The 24,691-nt window shown below is 40.9% G+C and overlaps 2 protein-coding genes across 5 annotated transcripts in view; both read left to right on the top strand.

Moving 5' to 3' along the window:
* Tanc1 (tetratricopeptide repeat, ankyrin repeat and coiled-coil containing 1) overlaps positions 1-24,691 on the top strand; it is a 246,680-nt gene that overhangs the window by 124,465 nt on the left and 97,524 nt on the right. For all 4 annotated transcript variants that reach the window (XM_008826685.3, XM_008826683.3, XM_008826682.3 and 1 more), the window contains exon 4: positions 952-1,143. In XM_008826685.3, the coding sequence (XP_008824907.1) occupies positions 952-1,143 (192 nt within the window). The remainder of the gene's footprint in view (positions 1-951; positions 1,144-24,691) is intronic.
* LOC103728722 (coiled-coil-helix-coiled-coil-helix domain-containing protein 7) lies at positions 1,015-24,691 on the top strand. The gene is made up of 2 exons (XM_029560399.1): positions 1,015-1,143; positions 22,920-24,691. Exon 2 carries the CDS (start codon positions 23,575-23,577, stop codon positions 23,830-23,832), a length of 258 nt encoding a protein of 85 aa, XP_029416259.1. The 5' UTR covers positions 1,015-1,143; positions 22,920-23,574; the 3' UTR covers positions 23,833-24,691.

Below are 24,691 nucleotides of genomic sequence, written 5' to 3'. Positions count from 1 at the left end.
TCTAGGAAGACCCTGTCTCAATAAGACAAAAAAAAAAAAAAATCTAGTTCTTGAATTTTTTTTTAAGCCAGGAAGTCTTGGCAAGGACTAGTTGGTAGTGTTGTCAGACAGACAGGTTTTGCTTATGGAAAACTTCTATGTATCGTTCTAATTCCACTGTCTGTAATTTAGAGCTTTAAAGACGGTTTGTAATCTGTGGGGTGATGAGTCCTTTCTTTGCAGTTACTCAGTTACTTCTTGGTATATACTGAGGGAATGTGACTGGGGTGGGGTAGCGGTAGGGGTACATGAGCAAAGCATATCATCCGACTACATGCAAACTGGCTGTAATTCTTTTAAGACAGTAGTCCCTGCCAAGATCTGTATGCCTCATACACTTTGTACACTATAATTGCATCCTCTATATTTTTGGAGAATCTGTCTACTCTAGAATGTTTAGTTTCATAACAGTATGCTAGTTTGCTCCCATGTTAATTTAGGGGTTAAATACTAAGGGAGTCTTCTAGGTAAATGAGTCCTGGTTCCAGCCCTGTGATGGTTTAGGGATGATTGGGGTTTAGAAGGGTAGAGCAGATGGAATCAGAAAAGAAAGTGCCAGGAAGCACTGTGGAAGCAGTCCAGGCCCTGCACTGGACCTCTGTGGTGGAGGGAGCAGAGGAGGGAGACCTGGAGATCTGGAGAACTCTTGGCATTAGAATCTGCTCCACTGATACTCCTAGACATCTATAACCCCCTTGCTCATAACTTCAGTAGAAATCAAAGCTTCTTGTGGATCCTGGTTTAATCTCAGATCCGTGATTGTCTGGACCCTCTTCTAGGGTTGAAACCTGATCAATTGATGGTACAGAAAATTGTTTAAAAGAAATTTAGCATGTCTGGTATATGGGAATTATATTCTGAGACTGTAACTCTTAGGAATTAGATGTGACTTAGATCATCTCTCTGTTCCAGGTGACTTCAGTTCAGAGACTCCTGTCTTGTCCTCCAGTCACAGTGGTGACTTTCCTGTGAGCAGTCTTACTACAGCAGAGGACACCTATCGTGCGAGCTTGGCCAAAGGTGTTTCCATGTCTCTTCCTTCATCACCTTTGCTGCCTCGACAGTCTCACCTGGCCCAGTCAAGAGCAAGCAAAAAATCACCAGGTAAAAAAATTCCCTGTATCCACACGTGTTACCTAAGTAAGCAAGGAGAGTATCTGTAAGAAATCATGGAGAGCCAGGTGTGGTGGTAGCACTTGTAATCCCAGCATTTCGGAGTCCAAACTTCCAGGCCAGCCTGGGCAACATAATGAGACCCCCATCTCAAAAAATGGAAAAGAAGTTTAGGAAAATATCTTTTTATTGTTAATAATAACTTTTAGAAGAAAGGGATTTGGGGGCTGGAGAGATGGCTCAGCAGTTAAGAGCACTGGTTGCTCTTACAGAGCAAGATTTGGTTCTCAGCACCCACATGGAGGCTAACAACCCTCCTTAACTCCAGTTCAGGGGAATCTGATGCCCTCTTCTGGTCTCTGTAGGCATTGCACAACATGAGTACACTTAGATACATGGAAGCAAAACACTCATAGACAAAATTTTTATTTAAAAAATTTTTTTCCTTTAATTTTATTTATTATTTTTATTTTATGTGTATGAGTGTATTGCCTGCATGTACGTGAGTGCACCCATGTTGTGCAATGCTGTGGAGGTCAGAAGAGGGCTTCGGATTCCCCTAGAACTGGAGTTAAGGACAGTTCGTAGCTGCCAGGTAGGTGCTGGGAATTGAACCCGGGTCCTCTGCAAGAGCAGTCAGTGCTCTTAACTGCTGAGCCATCTCTCCGGTCCCTAAAAAATTTTTTTTTCAATTTTAAAATTAAAAAAATTTAAAAAATTTTAAAAGCAAAAAGGAATTTTTAAAAAAGATTAATATTTTAACATGTGTGTATGTGTCTGAGTGTAGATATGTGCAGATGAGTGAGTGCAGGTACCCTCATAGGCCAGAATAAGGCGTCAGACCCCCTGGAATTACAGGTGGTTGTGAGTGGTCCAGTGGGGAAGCTTGGAACTGAACTTAGGTCCTCTACAAGAGCAGTAGATACTAGCAGTATCTACAGCCCCAGGGACATTTTTAGAAGTATTTCAGTCAACTTGCCTGTTCAGTTCAACCTCCATATATAATTTTGGACTTTACAGTCTAGACTTATAAAGATCGAAGATCTTGATAAAAGTATTAATGTTCACTATTGGTTTATCTGTTTCTTCCTGTTGAATTAAGAGGTGCTATCTCTTAAAGATGCCACTAAAGGTTATGAATATAGGCAAGTGCCACCTGACAGCAGTCTGTCTATTTCTACCATCCTTACATACCAGTATTTGCCTGAAGATGACAACCAGCATTTGAACAGCTATAATATTTAATTCCTGGTAAAAACTCAGACTTCTTGCAGACCAGGGGCCATGGACCTATGGGTTTTAAGGAGTATTAATTCATTTCCAACTTTATATACTGGGAAAAAAAGTATTCCATATTTGTGAGAGGTTATGATTCAGATGTGAGGAAAGCCTTCCCAAGTGCTCATCCCCAGAGTCATAACAGTTCCTTGACATCACAGTTCTTTTAAATTGGCTAAATATTTGCTTACAAGAGGTGGGATAATTTGGGGTCTGTATTGATCATGTGCCAGTGAGGATTCTTTTCAACTATATGGGAACATAGAGTTTGGCTAAAGTGTGCCCTGGGGCTATGAAATTAATTACTGTCTTTTTTTCCCCCTAAATATTTGTATTACTTGAAACAACATACACATTATTTCTCAACCATTTAGTAGATGTTTGAGATTTATGTAGGGTAAAAAATTAAGAGGGTAAATCTTAAGGATTTAAATGCTAGAAATGGTGCTATGAATTTGGTGAGTATCCAAAATCTCTCATTGTTCTAGAATTTTTTTATTTTGAACATTGTTTACAGTTCAGTCATTAGTTGGAACTTGGAAACTTTTTTTGGTATGAAGTGATTTCCTGTGCCAAGGAATTTGACCTGTTTATCAGTATTTAGGGAAATTCCTTGAATGGCCTTTCTTTCCTTTGCGCCCCACTGCTGTATCTCTATGTCAGATGTCTTTTCTTCCTTTAAATCATGGTTCCCACGCTGCCTCTCTTGCTGAGTTAACGTGGTTGGAATTATTGTTCTTCTTAGAAATCATGCATGGCATCTTTTTCTTTTAATCAAGTTATTTGTCTTTTCTGCCTAGGTTATTGAATATATTGATAGAAATGCTTTGCTTTGCCAGATTTTAGTTATACTACTGAACCTTCTCCCAGGCCTCTCTGGGCAGTCTCATAAAATGCAGTTTTAGTGAAGAAACCTGCTAAGTCAGTTTAGTGAGGAAGCCTTATCCTCACCCCCAGCTCTGCCCATTTTCCTCATGTTAACTACTCCCCTTGATGATACTGATCACCTTGGCCTAACTGCAGCAAGAATCTTGTTAGGTCATTTAAGCCAGAATTCCCCTTCTTACTTCTGATGTTTCCTCTGTAATTTTTCATCCACTGACCTTCACCTTGTTCTTGGCTATACACTCCTACTTGACCATGCTGTGTTCAGGGTTGATCCTAGCCTTTCCCTGATTGCAAATTTCTACTTCAGTGGTCCAACACCTACACTTGAATAAAGTGTGCCTTGCTGTTCTTTCCTAAGTATCATTGAATGCTTTTTTTTTTTTTTAACATTATGCACTTCACATAACTGATGCTTTAAGGCAAGCAAGATGTCTTACCTAAGTATGCCATACCTATGCAAAACAGGGATAATTCTGAGCCTGTCTGTTGCTAAGGGACCTCAGTGGAAAGTAATGCTGAGTGCAAAGATTTGACATATTGAACAATGTTCCTTCCACAATGAATTAATATTGCATGAGCCTTAGGGCTGGGGATCACCTGGGATACTCTGGGGAATACTGCATTTCAGATGTAATTGTATTACTGATAACAAATCTAGTGTATGTTTCAGTGGGACTTTCTATAACAATAAATGGCAGGCAAGCCTAGGCAATGTGACTGTTCTAAAGTGTTTCGTGAAGACTTTACATATGAGCAGAGAGATCCTGGCCAGCTTGTACCGTATTCCTGGGCCAGTGTTAGATAGTTTTGGCTTTGAAAAAAGATTCCAAATTTTTTAGAATTAAAATCTAATTATCTACTAAGTTCTTTCGTTGGTCTTATAGATAGACAGGAGTATCAGTCTTACATCATTCCATCTTCTAAATGGATTGAAGATAACACCTTCCATATCAGATGCTTGTGTCTAAGTGGTAATGAAATCAACTAAGGAGATACAGTTCTAGCTGAGCAGTTCTTGTGTGCTACCCAAATTTGTGCAGCAAATTAGTGTCTCACAGTGGTGATTTGGCATCATTATCTTGGTAATTTTAATTTGAAAAGTTAAGGCAGAGATGGTTGCTTAAAAAATGGCAGTGACTCAGAATACATTAAACAATGTACTTTTTTCATAGTGCCTAACACACACATTTCTGTTTAAACCATATTTTTGGAAAAGTATCCGGAGTCCTAGTTTTCTACCTGCCTGGTTTTTTGTTGTTGTTGTTTCGGGGGTTTTTTTGTTTTTGTTTTTTTTTAAATTTTTTTGAAGGATGACATATGGCAGTGAACATGCACTGACTTTAAAAATATCCATCTATTTTAAAACTAGCACTGTTCCTACTAACGATACAGTAAATACAGTGTCTCTGCAGTTCTCAGAAGATAATGAACCACTCCAGCCCCATATCCCTATCCTCCTCCCCAAAGGCTGTGCTCCCAGTTCTATTGTTCAGACGTAGCTTTCAAGTTTCCTTGCTGACTTTTGTTCTAACTTGTGTTGTTTAAGAAGTTGCTTTTAAAACACACCAAACCTTTGAATCAGGAGTTCAAGACCAGCCTGGCTACACATAGCAAGATCCTGTCTCCACAAACAAAAACACCCCTCTCCCACCCAAAATCCTGACATCAAATTATTTTACTTCCTTGAGTAGAAACTCTTCAGTGACTGATGCTAATCAAGAAACTGTCAGAGGCTGGAACAATTATTCTAGCATGAGTCAACTGCTATAAACCTCTGTAATAAGGCACCTTGAACAACATAACTTGTGACAATGAAAATTTGGATTCATACTATTGGTGAGCAACTCTTGGATCTTGGGAATTGTGGACAAGAGATAATGTCTTTAAAGTCAGGTGTGGTGGCTCATGCCTTTAATTTCCACACTTGCAAGGCAGAGACAGGAAGATTTTCTTAAATTTAAGGAGAGCCTGGTTTACATAGAGTTCCAGATCAGCCAAAGATACACTGCATGACTCTATCTCAAATAAGCAAACAACTCAAACAAAAAGAGAGATTTTATTAGCCTTATATTAATGTAAATTTTGTATGATTGAGTTATATCACTTATTTATTTTTTAAAGTACTATAGGTTGAATCCAGGGCCTCCTTCATGCTAGGCAGGTGCTCTACCACTGAGCTCTGTGTCCACCCCTCACATGATATTGGAAGTGACTTGTATTTACTCTTCTGCTGCCTCAATTTATTTGTATTTTATTCCACTCCTTGTTAGAATATTCCATTTTCAGTGTAAGTTTGAATTTTTAATGTTATTTTAAATGGGAGATCCATTTTATGATAAGGAAATAAGGACCAACATCTATTAAAGTGCTTCTGAGGATGTTGCAAGCTTTTTTTGAACTAGGAATTCATTGATATTTGTAATATATCTTCCTGTTTTCCAAAGAAAAGAAAAGGCCATTTCTTGTGATCTACTTACTAGTGATATCATTAGTTATTTCCCCAAATCACTTTGGACCCATTATGAAATGATCAAAAGGTTAGGGCGAATGAGAAGCATTCTTCTAAATACTATGATGGGGACAGCAGAAAGCGAGTGATAAAAGTTGAACATCCTTAATATAAAATCTAAAATGCTCCCAGATCTGGAATGTTGAGCATTGACATGACGTCACATCCAACCCGATGTGATTGGTCATTGGCAAGATGCAGGCACACTAAAAGTATTGTATAAATTACCCTTTGGCTATGTCTATAAGATATATATGAGCATAAATAAATGCCATGTTTATACTTGGGTCCCATCCCATCATATCTCATTATCTGTTTGCACATATTCTAAATCCTACCATATTTCATTGTCTGTGTGCATATACTTAAACCCCAAACACTCTGGGTTCCAAGTACTTCAGAGAGGTAAATATCATCCCATATTGCAATCCTGGTACTTTTGGCTAGTATGGGGAGACTGGTGAGCACCAACCATGTCCAGTTCTGCCTGGCCCAGTTCCAGTTCTATCTTACATTTGACATAGCTATTAAGGTGGTTTTGAAAACTCTTGCTGCCTGTTTCTTTAAGAGAATAACCTGAAAACTGACAAACTCTGAAGTAGAAGTCATTCTTATTTGATTCTTGGACCGTGAGTCAGTGTCTGCTAAGGCTTCCCTACCCTGCTCTGCAGGAGTGTTTCTTAATAGAAATTTTGGAAATTCTATTGAGAAAACCACTACCAGCATTTAAATATTTTTGCTTGTCTTCTTTGCTCGTATGTGCAGATACCAGAGGTTGACGATGGTGTCTTCCTCAATTGCTTCTCCACCTTGCTTTTGAGACAGTCTTTCACTGAACCCAGAGCTGCTGATTCAGCTAAGACTGGCTGACTGCCAGCAAGCCCCAAGGATTCTCGCCTTTCTGCTTCCCTAGCACTGATATTATGGGCACATGCTGCTGGGCCTGGCTTTCTTTATGTGGGTACTGGGATCAAACTGAGGTCCTCATCCTTGGGTAGCACCTACCTCATGAACTGAGCCATCACCTAGACCTTTAAAAAAGTTTTTTTTTTTTCCAAGTCTATTCCACTTAAACCTGAGAACCACGCAATATAATTCTTTTGTATTCTGCCTTTTTTTTCTGCAATTTCCAGTTTTCTTGAAGAATTTGCTATTTATTGTCTGTATTTTCAATATTCTACAGTTTTTTAAAACTAATTTCCATTTGAATATATTATTTTTCATTTTTATATTTTATGTATGTGTTTTTGCTTGCATGTATGTAAGTACACCATGTGCCTGGTGCTCATAGATGCTGGAAGAGAGTGTTGGAGCCCCTGGAACTGGAAATAAGACGGGTGTTAGCCACCATGTGGGTTCTGGGAATTGAACTCAGCTCCTCTGAAAGAGCAGTAAGTGCTCTTAACCACTGAGTCATCGCTCTAGCCCCTTTTTTTTTTTTCATTTCTTAAAAATTGTAGCTATGTGGCTAGGCATGCCATTAATTCCAGGATTGGAAGGCTAAGGCAGGAGAATTTCATACAAAACAAAACTTGTAGCATGTCCCATAATATTTTCTTTTTTGCTAGTAAATTCCTGATGTGTATTTTTAACTGGAAAAACATTCATATAAGATTTACCATCTTGAGCTTGAGAGATGACTCAGCGGTTAAGAGCACTGGCTGTTCGTGCAGAAAACCCAGGTTCGAATCGCAGCACCCCTATGACAGCTAACAACTACCCCTAACTCCAGTTCCAGGGGACCTGGCATCTTCTTCTGTCTTTTGCAGGGATTGCACAACACAGGTGCACTTACATACATGCAGGCAATACACGCATACACATAAAAAATAAAAAGATTTACCATCTTGCCAGGCATAGTGGTGCATATCAGTAAGCCCAGCGCTTGGGAGCAGAGGAAAGAGGATCAGAAATTTAAGGTCAGTCTTAGCTACATGGTGGATTCAAGGCCAGCCTGGGCTACATAAGAGCCTGTGCCTTTAAGCATATAGTTTAATAGTAAGTACATCATGCTGTTGTGTAACTCATCTCCAGAATTCCTAGTACTTCTGTCTGGTAAATTTTATACACATCTGATTACCTCCTCAAGGTTGGTAACTTCCCAGCAGTGAAATTATTGAATGAAATGGCCTGCATTTGTAAAGACTCTTGATCCCTACTGGCCAGTTGCTTTCCAGAAAGTTGTATTGATTTGATGTTCCCTCCAGAGTTCACTGAGAGGTATTTTTTGAAGTTAACGTCTTCTGGGAAACATCCACATGGATGGTGCTTATAGATGCTTTGACTGGTCTTGCTGTGGACTACTAAGACTTACTTAAAAGAGGCTGAAAGGTCTTTCTATAGGCCTCTTCTTTTGAACTTCCATCTGTCTGTGTTTCTTAGACAGTTTCCATTTTCTTTCTTCCCAGGATACTGTGTCAGGGGCATTATCACAGCTGAATCAGATCAAATTCATGTTTAGAAAAACATGCAGCTGGTGTCCAGTTACATCTATAACCACCATCTTTGATGCTTGGAGAGACTCAAAGAGATCATGGAGGCTTCTAGGGCAGTTGGAGTCAGGAGGGCTCCTAAAGTAGCTTCTAATCCAGAATTCTCTGAAGAAAGGGAAGCAAAGATTCCATAGTCATAATGGAGCTTGCCTGAAATTTGTGCAAGTTATTGGTCTGTCACTAGCACCATTTTTACCTGTCTGTTGTGGAAATGGCAAGCTGAAAATGAGTGTTCTGGTTTCTTGTAGAGGAGACCATAGGCTGAAGGTGGCATAGTGTTATCTGTATGGCTTCACCTGGGGCGGAGAATAATGCAGGAAGCACACAGCCCCACTTCTCCTCGTTCTAATCTCTAATCTAATTCCTTTCTAAACTAAAGACCACAGCTGGGACCTGACCTTCAGCCTGGATACTCCTGCCTGCTGCGATAAATAGAACATTCTTTGCTTCCTCCTGGAAATTGTTGAATGCTAGCCTCCTCTGAGGAGAAGACAACTATCCCTTACTGAGGTGCCCAGCAGTGAATGTGACACACATTTTCTGTCATTCTGCTCCAAATGTGTGTCCACATACAGAGCCAGTGTTCCACTTTGAATGTGAGGACCTTGAGTCTGATTATTCCTCTTGCCCACGAGTCCTAGTTCACCCATATGTAATTTGACTGCACCTTGAAATTGCTCCAAGAGTTCTAAAGAACTCTTTAGAGCTTGTGATTTAAGGCATATGATGAATAACTTGGGTTTTCCTTTTAAAACTTCCTGACTAGTGTTAATATGTAGCAAGTTGGACAGAAACTGTTTAATAAAGAATATATACTGCCTTGTGTCATCCTCTTTCAGTGAGAGCAAGCACATATATATTTATAATTAATTTCCTAATTTTAGAAATAATAGTTGAGAAAGAACTATACATACAAAATATGTGAAATTGTTGGACAAGACTTGGTAGGCTAGAGCAGGAGGATCACTTAAGCTCAGGAGTTTGAGGCCAGTCTGGCTAATTTTGAGACACCCTCCTCCCGTATCTTAAAAAGGTTTTCATACAAAATGATGCACTAAATCTCAAGACCCCCTTCTCTCCTAAAAGATAACTATTGTCTTTGTTTATCATTTGTTTTAGGTAAGGCCTTCCTGTGTAGCCCAGACTAGCCTCCAGTCCTGCCTCAGCCCTTCCTAGTGCTGGGATTATAGGCATGCACCACCATGCCTGGGTTCTTGCCTCTCTCCCATGGTGCACAAAACAACAGTGTGTATTTGCCCATTTTCCCTAACATTGGATAAGCAAACTGTTCCTAGTTTCCCACTAAAGAACAGTGAAAGAACATTCTTGAATAGTCATATCTAAAAGTATCTGGTTATTTTCATCAGATTGGCTGCAAAGGTATAATGGCTAGCTCAAAACTTACTTGGTTAAAATGAAGACAAATTACCACATATGTATTGGTCCTTTATAACTCTGTCTTTTGGGAATATTTTTGTCAACATTGTCCTTTGTTTTACCCGGGCAGTACGTGTTTTTTACTGAATTATTGCAGCTTTATTGTTTGCTTTAAGCTGTCAGTCATGTATGTTATAAAAAAAACTTGGTTCATTTTCTACTTAATTAGGTTATAGTATATTATGGCTCACAGAAGTTTTTAATTTTCCAAAGCTAAATTGATATATTTTTCCATTGTAATTTGCCCTCTTGCATTTTTTAAAAAACAACTTTATTGAAATATAATTTACGTACCACATAACTTATCTATTTAAAGTTTCCAGTGCAATTTTTATAGACATTTTCACAGGATTACAACCATTTACCATAGTCTAATTTTAGAAATATTTTTACCTCACCTAAAAAAGAAAACCCAAACAAACTACACTTATCAGTAATCATTCCACATTCCTCCCTAGCTATCATTACTACTGCCAAAACCTTAAGCAACCCCAAGTTTGCTTTCTGTCTCTGTAGGCTGCCTATTCTGGGTATTTCATACAACTAGCATCGTATATGATCTTTGGTGAGTGTGGTTTTGTTTGTTTTTTGAGACAGGGTCTCCCTTTAGCGCAGCAGGTCTGGAACTATGTAGACCAAGCTGTCTTCCATCCCACAGAGACCTGTCTGCCTCTGCCTTCCCAGTACTGCGATTAAAGATGTGCACTTCCGTATCTGACTTTTCTTTTTTTTAGGGAACATATTTTGCAGTATCAATCAGTACTTCATTCTGTCTTATTACCAAGTGATACCTTATGGTGTCCATTTAGCACATTTTGTGATCCATTCTTCAGTTGATGAACAGTTGGGTTGTTTCCACTTTGGGCTGTTGTGAATAATACTGCTGTGAACACTGGTGTGTTCTGTTTTTAATATGGATATATGTGTCTGTTTTTTCTGGAGTATATACTTCATATTGAACCAATAGATCTTATGGTAGCCTAGCTGACTAGTGGATCTGTGTAGCCCAGCCGACCTGAAACTTGCGATGTAGACTAAATTGGCCTTGATCTCACAGAAATCTACCAACCTCTGCCTCCTGAGTGCTGGAATTAAAGCATGTGCCACCAAGCCTGACTTCGTGTTTTACTCTTTAAGATACTGCTAAATTACTTTCTAAAATAACTGCACTACTGAACATCACCAGCAGTGGAGGAGAAGTTTTCCAATTTCTCTACATCTTTGCTAAAGCTATTGTCTGTCTTACTGGTCATAATCCTCCTAGTGCATGTAAACTGGCATCTTGCAGTTTTATTGTAAATTATTTTTATATTATGGATATAAATTCCTTATCAGATATATTATTTGCAAATATTCTTCCATGCTGTGATTTTGTTTTCACTTTCATGATAGTTTGGTTTCAAACATAGAAGTTTTTATATAGTCAAAATTTATTATTTTGTCTGTTCTTTTTTATATTTTATATATTATTTATATTTTTGCGTAAAGAGTATATTGCCTGCATGTATGTGTATGTACACCCATGTCATGCAATGCCTGTGGAGGTCAGAAGAGGGTGTTGGATCCCGTGGAACTGGAATTAGGCATGGATGTTAGCTGCCATGTTAGTGGTAGGGACCAAAACCAGGTTCTCTGCAAGAACAGCCAGTGCTCTTAACTGCTGAACCATCTCTCCAGCCCCATTATCTCTGTTCTTTTGATGTCATGTCTTAGTAATCATTACCCGATCCAGTATTGCATGATTTTTCTCCTAAGGATTTTGTGCTGGATAGCTTTAGTGTCAACTTGACACACCTAGGTCGAGGGAGTCTCAATTGGGGAATTGCCTCCATTGGACTGGCTTGTGGCATCTTCTTTATTGTTGAGTGATGTGGGAGGGCCCAGCCCAATGTGGGTGGTGCCACCCCTGGGCAGGTGGGCCTATGTTGTATAAGAAAGCAGGCTGAACAGGGGCCAGGGGAGCAAGCCAGTAAGCAGCATTCCTCCATGGCCTGTGTTCCAGCTCCTGCCTCCAGGTTCCTGCCCTGAGTTCCTACCTTGGGCTCCCTGATGAACTGTGACCTGGGAGATGGAAGACAAACTCTTTCCTCCCCAAGTCGGTAGTGGTCAGAATGTTTTGTCACAGCAATGGAAAAACAAACTAGGACAGGTTCTATACTATACTTTTTACTCTTTAATATTTAGGTCTGTGATCCATTTTGAGTTAATCTGTGTATAGTGTGAGATATGGACCAGATACATTATTTTACATGTGAACACCACTTATTCCTGAACTTTTGATTGAAAATACTGTTCTTTTTCCATTGAATGGTCTTTGGTTGACCAAATCATTGCCTTATTAAACCAGCCCTTGCTACATTTCCTCCTTTGCTCATTCTTCTTCCTATGCGCTAGCTAGGTCAAATCTCCAAGCTGACTTCAGGTGTGGCTTTGGTCCCATCCCTGCAGCTTTCCTTCAGTAGCTCCTTTTCACTATGAGAGAAGTAACCTTTTCCTATACCAAACACCCCCACACCACCCACCATATTTTCTTTTGCAAAGCTTTGTGCTGCATTTCTCTCCCTGACAGTGCATGAGCTCATGAGGGATGGGAGTCCTATCTTTGGTTCTTATTTGTTTCCCCTTAATATCCCTGAGCACAGGATCAATCACCTTCTTAAGTTGGTGATGGGACCTAGGCATGAAACTGTTAGGATGAGTAGAAGTTTAGTATTCTGCATTCACCAGCTACATGTGATTGGTTGAAAATACTAATGGACACACAAGTAATTTAGCTGTAGTGGTAACTTGCATTCATGAAACTTTAAGCATACCTTTTGCCCTATCCAGGAAGACCTTTATATAAGGTGCAACCTTCCCCTCAGGATTTTACTGTCCTTAAGCAGCAAGCAAAGAAAAGATTGCTTTAGACTGGGTGTGTCCGCAGCCTCTTGTGTTGCTGTGCTACTGTCTCTCATTTTCTTAGGCTTTTCGAGGTTTTGCTGCCTGCTTCCTGCCGCCTGCAGCTAATGATGGCTGTAGGCTTTATCCAAACACACTTTATAGCAGTGTCAGCTGCACCCTGTGGTGGTGTCAGATGGTAGCTGGAACAAACCCAGGTCATGCTCAGAAATGAGTGTTTTCCCTCAAAGAAAATAAGTGGGGGTAGGGACAGGAGTGGTAGGAATTGCTTTTTGATCATTGCTGATTCACAGAGAAACCAAGAAATCCCAGAAGCCCATGGAAGCTGTCACATTTATATATAACATTAATGAATGTTAGTGTAAAGTAGGAATAGACAGAGAAGACTAGTGTTCAGCTTGAATCCTCAAATTTTTTGTGAAAGATATGTTGGGGTGGGGTGGGACAGAAATGGCTGTGTTGAAGGCAGAGGGGCAACAATGTGCAAAGCCTGGAATTGGGAAACCATGATAAACACAACGATGAGTTTTCTAGAAAAGAGACTGTGGGAACTAGCATACCTTATCAGGGTCTTATACAGTTTCTCTCTTTCTGTATCTCTCCTTCTGTCTTTCACCCTCATGCTGGGAATCAATCCCAGGGCCTTATACATATCAGGTAAACACTCTACCACTAAACTGTCTCCTCCAGCCTTACTCAAAAGTTTTTCTCCTCGCCTTTCCTTTTTCCCTTTCTTTTTGTGCTGGGCATGAAACCTAGGTCTCAAGTATGCTAGACAAGTGCTCTACCCCTAAGCTACACCCCGAGTCCCATAATCTTCATTATTAGGGCTATGGTGCTTAGAGCTGATGTGGGTCTAGAGTAGTAGGCAGGGTCACTCATGGCATCCTTTCTTTGTATGAGGATTCTAAGATACAGAACTTAGGAAATTTTTTTCTGAAGAAATTTAATTTTCTCATTCATTCCTTCAGAAAAATCTTCCTTGCTGGTCCTAGGCCCCCGTATTGTTAAACACATCACCTTGGAAAGAAGCTGGGAGGATCAATTCCCCACACAAACATAAGCTGGGTGACTAGTGTTCCTTACCTGATATGAGAAGGGCCTCACAGCTGCAGCTATCTCCATTTGCTCTAGTCACAGGCAGGGCAGACTTAGAGCCTCCTAGCTTGATGTGCTGGGCAAGTTGTAGGTGTTTCCTCATCAGGGAGATGGGGTCCAGGGCCTCTCTTGCTGTTGTTATCACTTGCATGTTTCTGTTTCCTAAAAGTCACATGTTAAACTCTTAACCTCTGATCACTGCAATCAGGAAATAGTTTTTGTAATAATTAAGTTTAGGTGGGTTCATGAGGGCAGAGCCCCTATGACATTATAAGTGTCCTTCCCTAAGTAGGGAAAGAGACTAGAGCGGCCTCTGCCTCAGCCATGGAGAAGACAGTAAGACTCAGTTTCTAGGCACTGGGTGGGTTAGGTCAGTAATCTTGGATTTTTATCCTCCAAACTATGTGAAGTCTATTGTTTAAAGCCTCTCAGTGTGTGGTGCTTCTACTGTAGCATCCTGAACTGAGTACAACACAGGGCAACCCAAAGTTAATTAGGATGGAGACTGTGAAGTGTAAGGCTATGGTGCTTGCAATTTTCTTAGAACCATGTGCCTTGGAGCCCATCTCCATCTTCCTTCATTTGACTTGGTGGCCGCCAGTGGGTTCTCACAGTCTTTATCCTAAGCCAGATGCTCTCCAGTGGGATTCCACCCTCAGACTTGTGTTTTCTGGCAAGTGTGGGTCATCTTGATGTGCACCTCTGCCTCCTGTGAGGCTGTGTTCCCTGTGAGTAGGACATGAAAGCATCATAGCACAGCAGGTTCCAATTCCAGCTCTATCACCAACTACTAAGGGTATTCGTCTTAGTTTGCACATGATTCATGTGAAATGAATAAAATGCTGTCTAGAGGTAATTGCTCTGTGAAGGACGCTCCTTTTAGAACTGGTGATGGAATAAAAAGGCCTAAGAAAGCAATAGGTCTTGGCAGAAAAGAGAAATATAGGTAGAGTAGAAAGTGCCCCGTGGTACCCTGCCTCAGTAATTTATAATGTTCCCATGTATTCTCTATGGAAGTGAGAGATCAACATTTAAGAAAATCATCATGGCCACACACTCCAAAGAGATTCATGTTTGCTCACCAAGCAAAGTGTAGTTGAGCAGACAGTTGCATGGTGTTTGGAGCTGTGCATAAGAAAAAGGCATAGCATTGTTCCATATGTGGGTAATGATCAGGTCAGGACTTGAGGTGGAAGCCTTTGTGTCAGCTAAGCCTTGAACATCTTTGCATTGCTCATGAAAGCCACACAAACATACTGTCTCTGGGTGATACAGAAGCAGATTGCTGTTTATTTGGATGAGCACCAGATGGAGCTTGTGCTTAGGAATACATCATACCAGAAATCTGTACCATGTACACCAGAACCCTGTCATGTAAGGGGCATGAGGACCAGCAAATGAGACTGTCACAGTTGGTCACATGTCCTCTGCCTCCATTTGCAGTAGGCTGCAAATGAGGTCATTGTGCTCTAGTTATAACTCCCCCATAATATTGGGGGGTGGTGTTTGGCAATACAGCAAGTAGTAGGGACACTGCTGATTTAGGCAACATAATGTTTCACAAAGACTCTGGATCTAGCACTTGTATATAGAGGATCTTCAATAATCACAAGAAAATATATTGTATGCCAGAAAGCTCCCCTTTGTGTCAATCAGAAAATGACTATGGACTCTAAAATTCAATAGGGATTTCCTTTATTGAAAACATTTTGCTGTAATTTACATTTTTTTCAGTGGTACAGTTTTTATTAAGGCCAGATGTATGGACTCTGAGATTTGAATGAATATATATGCACTCATGTACACATTAACATTTAAATGTATGCATGCAACAGATTCTTGGAATAAGTGGATTTTTTTTTTTTTTTGAGGTAACTGAAATTTAAGTAGATCTCATCTGGACTAGGTGAACATGAACTTTTATATCTTCTCCCTTTTTCTCTTACTGTCTTAATTGAAGAATTCTGCCTAGGCTATGTCATATCCAAGAAGATAGATCTGAGTTCAAGTCCCAAGTCCCTGTTCTTAGTATCACTATGACTTTGCAAGTTTTTAGACTAACTTCTCTGACCCTTGATGTCCTTCCTCGTATGGAAGTGAGAATTAATCATCTACCATGTAGGTTTTTGCGAGGACTACAGAGACTTTATATATATCTGGCCTGGAACATGCTGGAGAAAAGTGACTAATATATCAGACTGCTCACTGGTCCTATCTTCAAGATCATATAAGCTGCCCCCTCTGGATTTTGTTGACTTCTCACATATCATTCATTTTTTAGTTCTCTGAAGTAGAGGATGAAGAAGGCATTACTGTTGAAATGCAGGGACTTCTAAAATCTAACTGATATTTGGACTTAGTTTTGTAAATGTTGATGAGACTATTCACATCAGATTGTTCATATTTGAATTTGCGTTTGTAAATTCTGGGCATGGCTTTGTGAATGAGCTGACCCAGCCACAGCTCTATAGAGAGGATCTCGGCAGATATTTAATTGGTTTTCATTTCCTGTAACATGTGTTGCTCCCAGCCAAATGCCTTACACTTATTTATTCTTGGTCCTACTGTAGCTTTTATTGAAAGCGATAAAGATCAAGCAGTGACAGCATAGTAACCAAGCTTGGGAGGAATATGAGAAGCATTTCACAAACAAGCTGATACCAGAGATTTCAGGGGCTGGGGATAGGACTACCACCTAATGTTACCTGAGGAAGAATTGACCTCGCTGAAAAAGGATGCCTCAGATGCCTACCTGAGGCCTAGAAGATTGTGTCCAGGAGAAATAAGAGGGCCATATCATGGAAGTGAATCCATTAAATAAGTTCTGAGGAGTAATATTTCTTGCTTCTAGATTTCACAGTACACCTTTAAAAAAAGAAGATTTATTGGTTTATGTGTATGTATACAAGTGACCAAAGAGACCAGAAGAGGGTATCAGATCACCTAAAGCTGGAATTACAGGCAGTTGTGACCTGCCCAACATGGGTAATGGGAATTAAACTCCAGTCTTCTCAAAGAGCAACAAGTGCTCTTAACCACTGCACCATCTCTTTAGCCTCTGCATTTTTTAAACAGTTTGTGGTATTTTACTGAGTAATTTCCTTTTGCAGAAGGAAAAAAAGTCTTACCTGTATCCTGAAGTCTGTGAGCTATCTTGATGAGCAAGCACTGGTAGCCTAGAGATTCCCTGTGATTGCTAGAAGGGGAAAATAGTGACCTTTTGGGTCCCATGTATTTTCTATGAAATGAGAAATGTCTAGCAGATTGCTTAAGAGAATCCCTTTCACTTAATGTTTTCTACCTTTTTGTTATTTTCATGGCTAACTTCCCCTATTTCTTCCTTGACCCTGGAAATTCTTAGCTGGCATGCCCTTTTTATGTGGCGTGCTCTGAAGAGCCCTTTCTGGGACTTGTTGGCAAGAGACGGTTCCACTATCCCTTTCCACATAAGAGGACACTATGGAGGCTGAGGGAGCTCTTTGCTGGTGTTTACTTTTCCGAATGGCCTCAGAGGAACCCTAAGTTTCTTTCACTCAATGATTTCATGAGTTCCAAAAAACATTTGTTTTATGTGGGTTACCGAGCGTTAGCCATGTGTTGGGCTCTAGGCTAGGGATGAGGTAAATAGGAAGGGAAATGAATACTGGGCTCTAAGCTCCAGGGACCACCCAGTGCAGTGAGAGAAACTCGTGATGGGGAAGACAAAGAAGTGTCTACAAAGTGTTACTTCATGGAAAAGAGTGAGAATCTCCTGGTTGGAAGCTGGGCAGGTCCCCTGTGTGCGGGATGAGGGGGTTTCATAATGGATGAGCTTCATGGTCAACAGGAGCTCCCAGAGTCTGGTTGGGTAGGAAGACTGACCATAGAGCAACCTTACCTGGTGTCCAGAGGGCATGGGAAAATGTGAGTTGGGGGCAGCAGTGGGTGAAGCTTCTGAGACATAGTTGGGCAGGTAGCATTAAAGAGGAAGATGCAAATGCAGTTGCAGCCGCATCATGGAGCCAGGCAGGATTTAATTTTTTTTTTTTTTTTTTTTAAATCACTGGTGTCCTTTGTTTGTTTTTGTGTAGAGAGATGAAAGGGGTTTGGGGGCATGGGAAAATGTGAGTTGGGGGCAGCAGTGGGTGAAGCTTCTGAGACATAGTTGGGCAGGTAGCATTAAAGAGGAAGATGCAAATGCAGTTGCAGCCGCATCATGGAGCCAGGCAGGATTTAATTTTTTTTTTTTTTTTTTTTTAAATCACTGGTGTCCTTTGACTGTCTTTGTGCAGAGAGATGAAAGAGGTTTGGGCATTAAAGCAGGAACTGTTTCCTATTTGCAATTTGGAGTTGAGGAGGCTGATCTGGAACTCTGGCACTGATTCAAATGAAGTATAGTGACTTGATAATCTACAGTGACAAAACAAAATTCAGTCAGACTGAGGTTGGTTTGAGAAAGTATTAGGGAAAAGAAGCTACAGGCTACACTTGACATATTTGTACATGAGAATTAGGGGACAAGGGAAGTATGTACAAGGGCTCACGGTAAGGGATTTTACTGTGCACACACAGGAGTTGTTTATATAGCAGCTCGGGTATAAGTGAACTGTCTATTGAGACATTGCCTCTGACTGCCCAACACTCTAGAACTTAGAGGATCTATGTCTTGGCAGACCCAGTTGAGAAAGTTGCTAAGGCTCTAGCTTGGTTTTCGAGGTAAATTTGGATTTGAAGGAAATTTTGTTGTGCCTTGTATCTTTACATTTTCTCTGCCAGTATAGTTTTTGTGATATTTCCAAGGAGGGCAGTATTCTTATCTTTTTTTTCCTCTCCCCCACCTCCACACACAGGATCTCCCTGTAGCCTTGTAGCTGGTATAGAACCCACAATGTAGACCAGGCTGGCTGAGATCTGTCTACCTCTGCCTCTCAAGTGCTGGGATTAAAGTCATGTGCCACCATGCCCAACTTCTTCTTACATTTTGAAAATAAGAACTCCTAGGTTCCGACACTGGTTGGTCCTAACGGTCTGAGTAATGAGTAATGTTCCTGTTGGAACCCAGGTGCAAGTGCCAGTGTGATTTACTGCCTATGGACTAGTTGGACCTCACAAGTCTGGAACTTTGAATCCCCCTTCGTGCTCTGCTTGTGCAAAGCACTGGGGAATTGGAGGTACAGAACCAAAACTCAGATCTGTGGCCTCAGGGAGGAGGAAAGAGTTCAGGACTTCGAAGGCGAAGTGTGATAAGGAATGAAAAGTGTCTGTTAGCTTTGGAAGTGTGATAGCCCACAACCTTTGACCAGAGTCAGCCAGCTTTCTGTCACAGGCCAGATAGTAACTACCTTAGGTTTTGAGGGCCCTATGATCTCTGTTGCAACTGTTTAATCCTTTCATTGTGGCACAAAGCAGCTATAAATGATATGTAAACAAATGATCATAGTTGTAACTAGTACCTATTCATGAAAGTACTCAGTGGTCTAATTTAACCCCTAGACTGTAGTTTGCCATAACTTTTACCTCTTAGAAATGGAAAGTTAAGTTGTTCAGTGTTCACCAGTGCTAAACACATTACACATACTTTAATCCTCAGATGTATGTATCAAGCCCATCTACAGCTGCTAGTGAGCCTTGTGAGTTTAGATAGCTTTCCTAGAGGTTACACAGTCAGTGGATCTGAATTGTCCTCTGATTCCAAAGCCTGGGTCATTTCCATTTCACTTCCTTGCCACCCAGAGCAATAGCCTTAGATCCACTCATTTTCAGAAGGTATGGATGGCTCAGAAGACATCAAGCTCTACCTGCTGCTGTTGTCCTTCATGTGACCTTCAGTGAAGTTGTGCTTTTCTGCTTCACCTACTTCCTTTATGATGAGTTTGAGGGAACTTTAAGGAATACAAGCTGATTACCTCTCTCAGAAGACCTTATGCATGTGAAAGCACATCTTTCTTTTGCGCCTTGGATGAGCTTGGATTTTTTTTTAAAATAAACTTTATTTTGGAGTATTTTTAGATATATAGTCAGGTTATTAACATAGTGTGATATATTTGATGTAGCCAGTAAACCAGTATTGATGCCCACTACAATCTGTGTTTTAGGGTCTATCTAATGCCCTTTTTTCTGTCCCACATTACTATGTCACGTCTACATTTAGATGTCCTGTCTCCATAGATTCAAACTTCTTTTGTTTTGATGACCCTGACAGTTTTGAGGAATACTGGTCTGATATTTTGTAGGTTGCCCATCTATTGGAATGTGTCTGATGTTTTTCTCTTGAAATTGGACTTGGGAATTTCTAGGCAGAATTCACAGAGGTGGGGTGACTTTCTCTTTCCATAGAGTTAATGGTACATACCAGCATTGTAATTCTGATATTGACCTTGATCACTTGGCCAAAGTTGTGGTTGCCCAATGTCTCCATGGCAAAGTTGTTCTCCTTCCTTCCCTCCCTGTTTCCACCTACTATATAAGGAACAAATTGTGCTGTTTGCAAGGTCACTATGCACAGCTCACACATAAGGGGTGGGGAGCTAAGCTCTACTCTTCTGAGAGTGAAGTATCTCTGTGAATTGTTTGGAATTATTTTGCATCCCAGAGTTGCCTCCTTCCTGTTTGTTTATACCAGTCTGGATTTAAGAGCCCATGAACTATCAGCATTTCACTTTGTGTAACTTGAAGTGTTCAGGCCTTTGTACCCCTCTTTGGTGATTGGTTAGTGCTCAGTGAGACTGGGACCAGTCTGCATGGGTGAGATGGTCAGAATCTGTTCTATGTTAGTCAGGCATAAAATGGGCAGGAAGGTCTAAGGTTTGCAGTCATTTCTGTGATGGTGAAGAAACTTCTCTGGCAAGGCTGTGCTCCTGGACTTCAGTGTAAACTAGCATTGAAGCGGCGCCACCTTGTGGTTAATTCTGAGTGAACCTGTGTTCTAGGCATCATTTCTGCTGAGTTCTGTGACTCTTACCTATTACTGTTCCTGTAACTAAAGAACTTTTTAAAGAAAAACTAGTTTTAATTCTTCAAAGAGAGGCCGCTACTTACTTTTTTAAAATACTACCAAGTGAGATAAAAAGTAAACACTTTAGAACAAAAAAAATCTTAGTAATTTTGGGGGAGGGGCACATTAATGGTTAATACTTATCTACATATCTTCAGATCCTCTCCCCTACCTATAATTCAGAATTATTTCATAGCAAAGGTGAACAAGCAGAACTGATCCAAACACTGAACAGAGGGAGCCACTTTTCTTAGAAGTAGGCAGGTTGGGGAGTTCTTTTAATAGCTTATTCTTTTCCTTCAGATGTTTGTGCACTCATGGCTAGATATTTAAATCTATATAGACAGGTACAAGGGAATCTACTAAGGCCACTGTGATGTGTGGGAATGAAGGGAAGGTTGGAATTAGTTTTTGTCTGTATCCTAGACCAATGACAACTCTTTCAGCAGCATTAGAGATAGGGGTGTTGTAGATGATTTAATAAGGCTGTGTGGTGGACATGGTTGTGCTAAGCCCGTACTCAGTTATAATTGATCTAAACAAAAAAGCAGCCACTGGAGCTGGAGAGATGGCTCTGCAATTAAAACTGCTTGCTGCTCTATCGAGAGGACTGGAGTTTCAGTCCAAGCACCTATGTCCTGAAAGCATCTGTAACTCCATCTCCAGTTCAGAGGTAGCTGATGCCCTTCTGGCTTCTGCATGCACACAGGCATGGGTACCTCTAATGGCTAGACAAATAAAATAAGTCTTTAAAGCTGCAATCTTTGTTGTGATAACTCAGTGTACAATCAGCAGTTCTGAAGTTGATGTTAATCTCAGTTGACTTTTAGAATGAGATAAGATATAATTGTTGCTTTCACTAAGAAAAGCTCTACAGGAACCTGGACAATGATGAGGTCAGTGTGGAAATTCTTCCTTCTGTTGTGTCCTGAATCCAGAACACTGAAAAAAGTCGATACTGAGGGACCACAGTGGTTCTGGGTCACTTCAAGGGATGGTAGTAGACATGTTGTGAGGAGGGTGAGCTATGACTCTGACGCTCAATCTAGCTCCTCTCAGTGATGTAATAGGTTACTTATGGCATCTGTGAGGGCACTTGTGTTCTGGTTAGACACTAAAGAGATAACAGCTAAGCCCAGAACATTACTACACGTGTCTCAATGTCTGCAGGAGGCATTTCAGATAACAGAAAGCATGTGTTTTTCAGTGTGAGCTCACCATCAAGGTCACAACAGTATGCTCTCAAGCCTGGTCTGCATTTTGCTTTCTGCCACAGGTGCAGCCAGTTGTAGAGTTATTAGGGATTGCAGGGGCCACCAGCATCTGACATGCCAGCCCTCTGACAATGTAGAATGTGGTCCTGATTTCAGGGAGAGTGACTTTGACCAGAGTGCTTCCTTTGCACAGATACCAGCAACACAGGAACGAGTCATCTCAGAGTGCTGACAAGGACACAAGCAAATTATATCTAAGATGAATTTCATTTAAGGTTTAAAATGTATTTCAGGTAGAGATCACAGGCTACTTAGCTATTCCAATATACCACATTTTTTAAATGACTAGAAATTCTCTACTACATATATTTTCTGGTTCTGCCAGTACTGATAAGTTTATTCCTCAGTATAAGACAGTTGCCAGTTCTTTGAGTTTGATTTGCTTCTGCTCTTCATTTAGTTCTTAACCCTGCTTAGGTTGTAGGGCAGTGAATAAGATCAACCCAGGAAAGGGGAGGTTAGGGCCAGAAATTTGTGTTATGATATTAGGGCTGAATTTCAATTATGAAACGGTCAAACACAACAGCTGAAAAAAGACACACATTGTTCTGTCCTGTTGGCAACCAAAGGTTGCTGAAAATACCAAATCCTGATAACTAGCTACTGCAGCCTCAGGAAAGCAACACTGATGGTGAGCCCCAAGGTGGGAGCTAGGGCCCCTGATGAATGAGGCTCTGAAGTGACCAAGGTTACCTTGGCAACAGATACCTACTCTCTCTTGGCCCTGCAGGCAGAAGTCCAAAATCTGTGTCACCAGAGCCACTCCCTCTGGAAGTTGCAGGAGAGTTCCTTTCCTTACTTTCTGTGGTATATGGTACCTCTAGGTGTTTCTGGCTTATGGTCTCATGGCTCCAGCTTCTACTTCCATCTTCACCTTTTTTGTGTATGATGATCTGATCACCATTTTCTCCTACCAGGACAAGTGTGACAGTGTTTAGGACCTAGCTGGATAATCTGGGATGATCTCATCATCATAAGACCCTTATCCTAATCACGCATCTCCACAGACCATCTTTCCCAATCAACTGACTCCTGGTTCTGGGAGTAGTTCATGGACACATCTTTGAGAACCATCATTTTATCACACACTTCTACTACAATGTCTGCTCAATGGCCTAATGACAAGTTTGCTTCAGTAATTTGCCTATGTCCACAATCTTTCACAAAGGAAAGAAAGAGAGAAGAAGAAAATGGGGCATCTGTCAGCTGGGTCAGCTTCCTCGAAGTCCTAACCAGTACTGGCTTGCCTCCCTCTCCTTGGCTATAGTTGTCTAGTTGCCAAGGAGCCTGGGAACGTGCTCTCTTATTCACTTAATGCAGTGGAAAAGTTAAGTCTGGTTTTCCAAAATGGCAAAAACACAATTCTTAATTAACAAGAGAACCAAGATGATGTTAAGAATGGTTTAACTGGTGTTTGGAGCTGGATACGGCCCGGGCGCGGGCGGAGTGGTGGCCAAGTCGCAGGGCGAAGCTAGGTGTGTTCACCTGTGCCCGCCACCCACCATTGACATCCCGGAAGGAGACGCTGCTTCGGCTTCTCATCCTTCCCGGTTCCCTCTGTAAGAAGACAGGATGCCCTTGTCAACAAGACGACTGAGAGATCCCGACATAAATCCTTGCTTGTCGGAATCCGATGCTTCTTCCAGATGTATGGATGAAAATAATTACAACCGGGAACGGTGTTCCAGTCATTTCTTAAAGTACAAAAACTGCAGGAGATTCTGGAATTCTATCATGATCCAAAGAAGACAGAATGGAGTTCAGCCATCTATGCCTACAGCAGCAGAAAGAGATGAAATTTTGGGAGCAATGGGAAAGATGCCCTATTGAGTGTTTGCATTAAAATTGTTTCTGTAACTTGAAACTGATGGATGCTCTTTACAAATGATTGTTGTAATCTTTTAAGACTTAATTGGTTTCATCCAAGACAGAACTTAAGTTCTACAAGGAAAGACAATTCAGTTAGCCTTAAATCTGTAAGGTTTGGGGTCAGGACTGTGACAAGGATATGTCTCTGCCATGCTATTTTCCTGGAAGTAAGGGACTGTTGGAAGAGCTCTAGGAATTGAGAGCTACTGGGTCTCAGAAGAAACTTAAGATGTGAACAAACACAGACAAAGATAGTGTTTCCCAGGGAAGGAAGTGATGCAAGTAACGCCATGTGAAAGAAATGAGGACTGTGGTTGAGTGTTGGAATAATGTTCTTGTTTTTAAATGGGTGATGTGTGGTGGGCCTCCGACCCAAGGCTCATTCCTGAAATCCCTGTCCTTGCTTCACCCATGTATCTTTAAAGTTAGTACATTTACTAGGAGAGTAACGGGCAGAGGACGACTACTAAATAAATGGCATACAAAACAACTGTTATTTTCTTTATGGAAAGGTTTGGTTACAGGATTCTGTGACTAAAGTCCATACATTTTGGTTCATCTAAAGCCATAGAGCCAGTTTTTTTGTTTTTTTTTTTTAATGTGTATGAGTATATTGCCTACTTAAGTGTGTGTACCCGTGTCCTGCAATGCCTGCAGAAGTCCGAAGAGGGCGTAGGATCCCCTGGAACTGGAGTTACAGAAGGTTGTTAGCTGCCATGTGGGTGCTGGAAATGGAACCTGGGTCCTCTGCAAGAGCAGCAGGTACTCTTAACCGTTGAGCCATCTCTCCAGCCTCCATAGTGTCAGCACTGGAACCATA

This window comes from Nannospalax galili, unplaced genomic scaffold (assembly GCF_000622305.1).
Source record: "Nannospalax galili isolate Female #2095 unplaced genomic scaffold, S.galili_v1.0 scaffold92, whole genome shotgun sequence".
NCBI lineage: Eukaryota > Metazoa > Chordata > Mammalia > Rodentia > Spalacidae > Nannospalax > Nannospalax galili.
This window is presented reverse-complemented; position numbering and strand designations above follow the sequence as displayed.

Coding starts and splice junctions, on each gene's coding strand:
- LOC103728722 (XM_029560399.1), top strand. CDS start 23,575: ATGCCCTTGTCAACAAGACGACTGAGAGATCCCGACATAAATCCTTGC.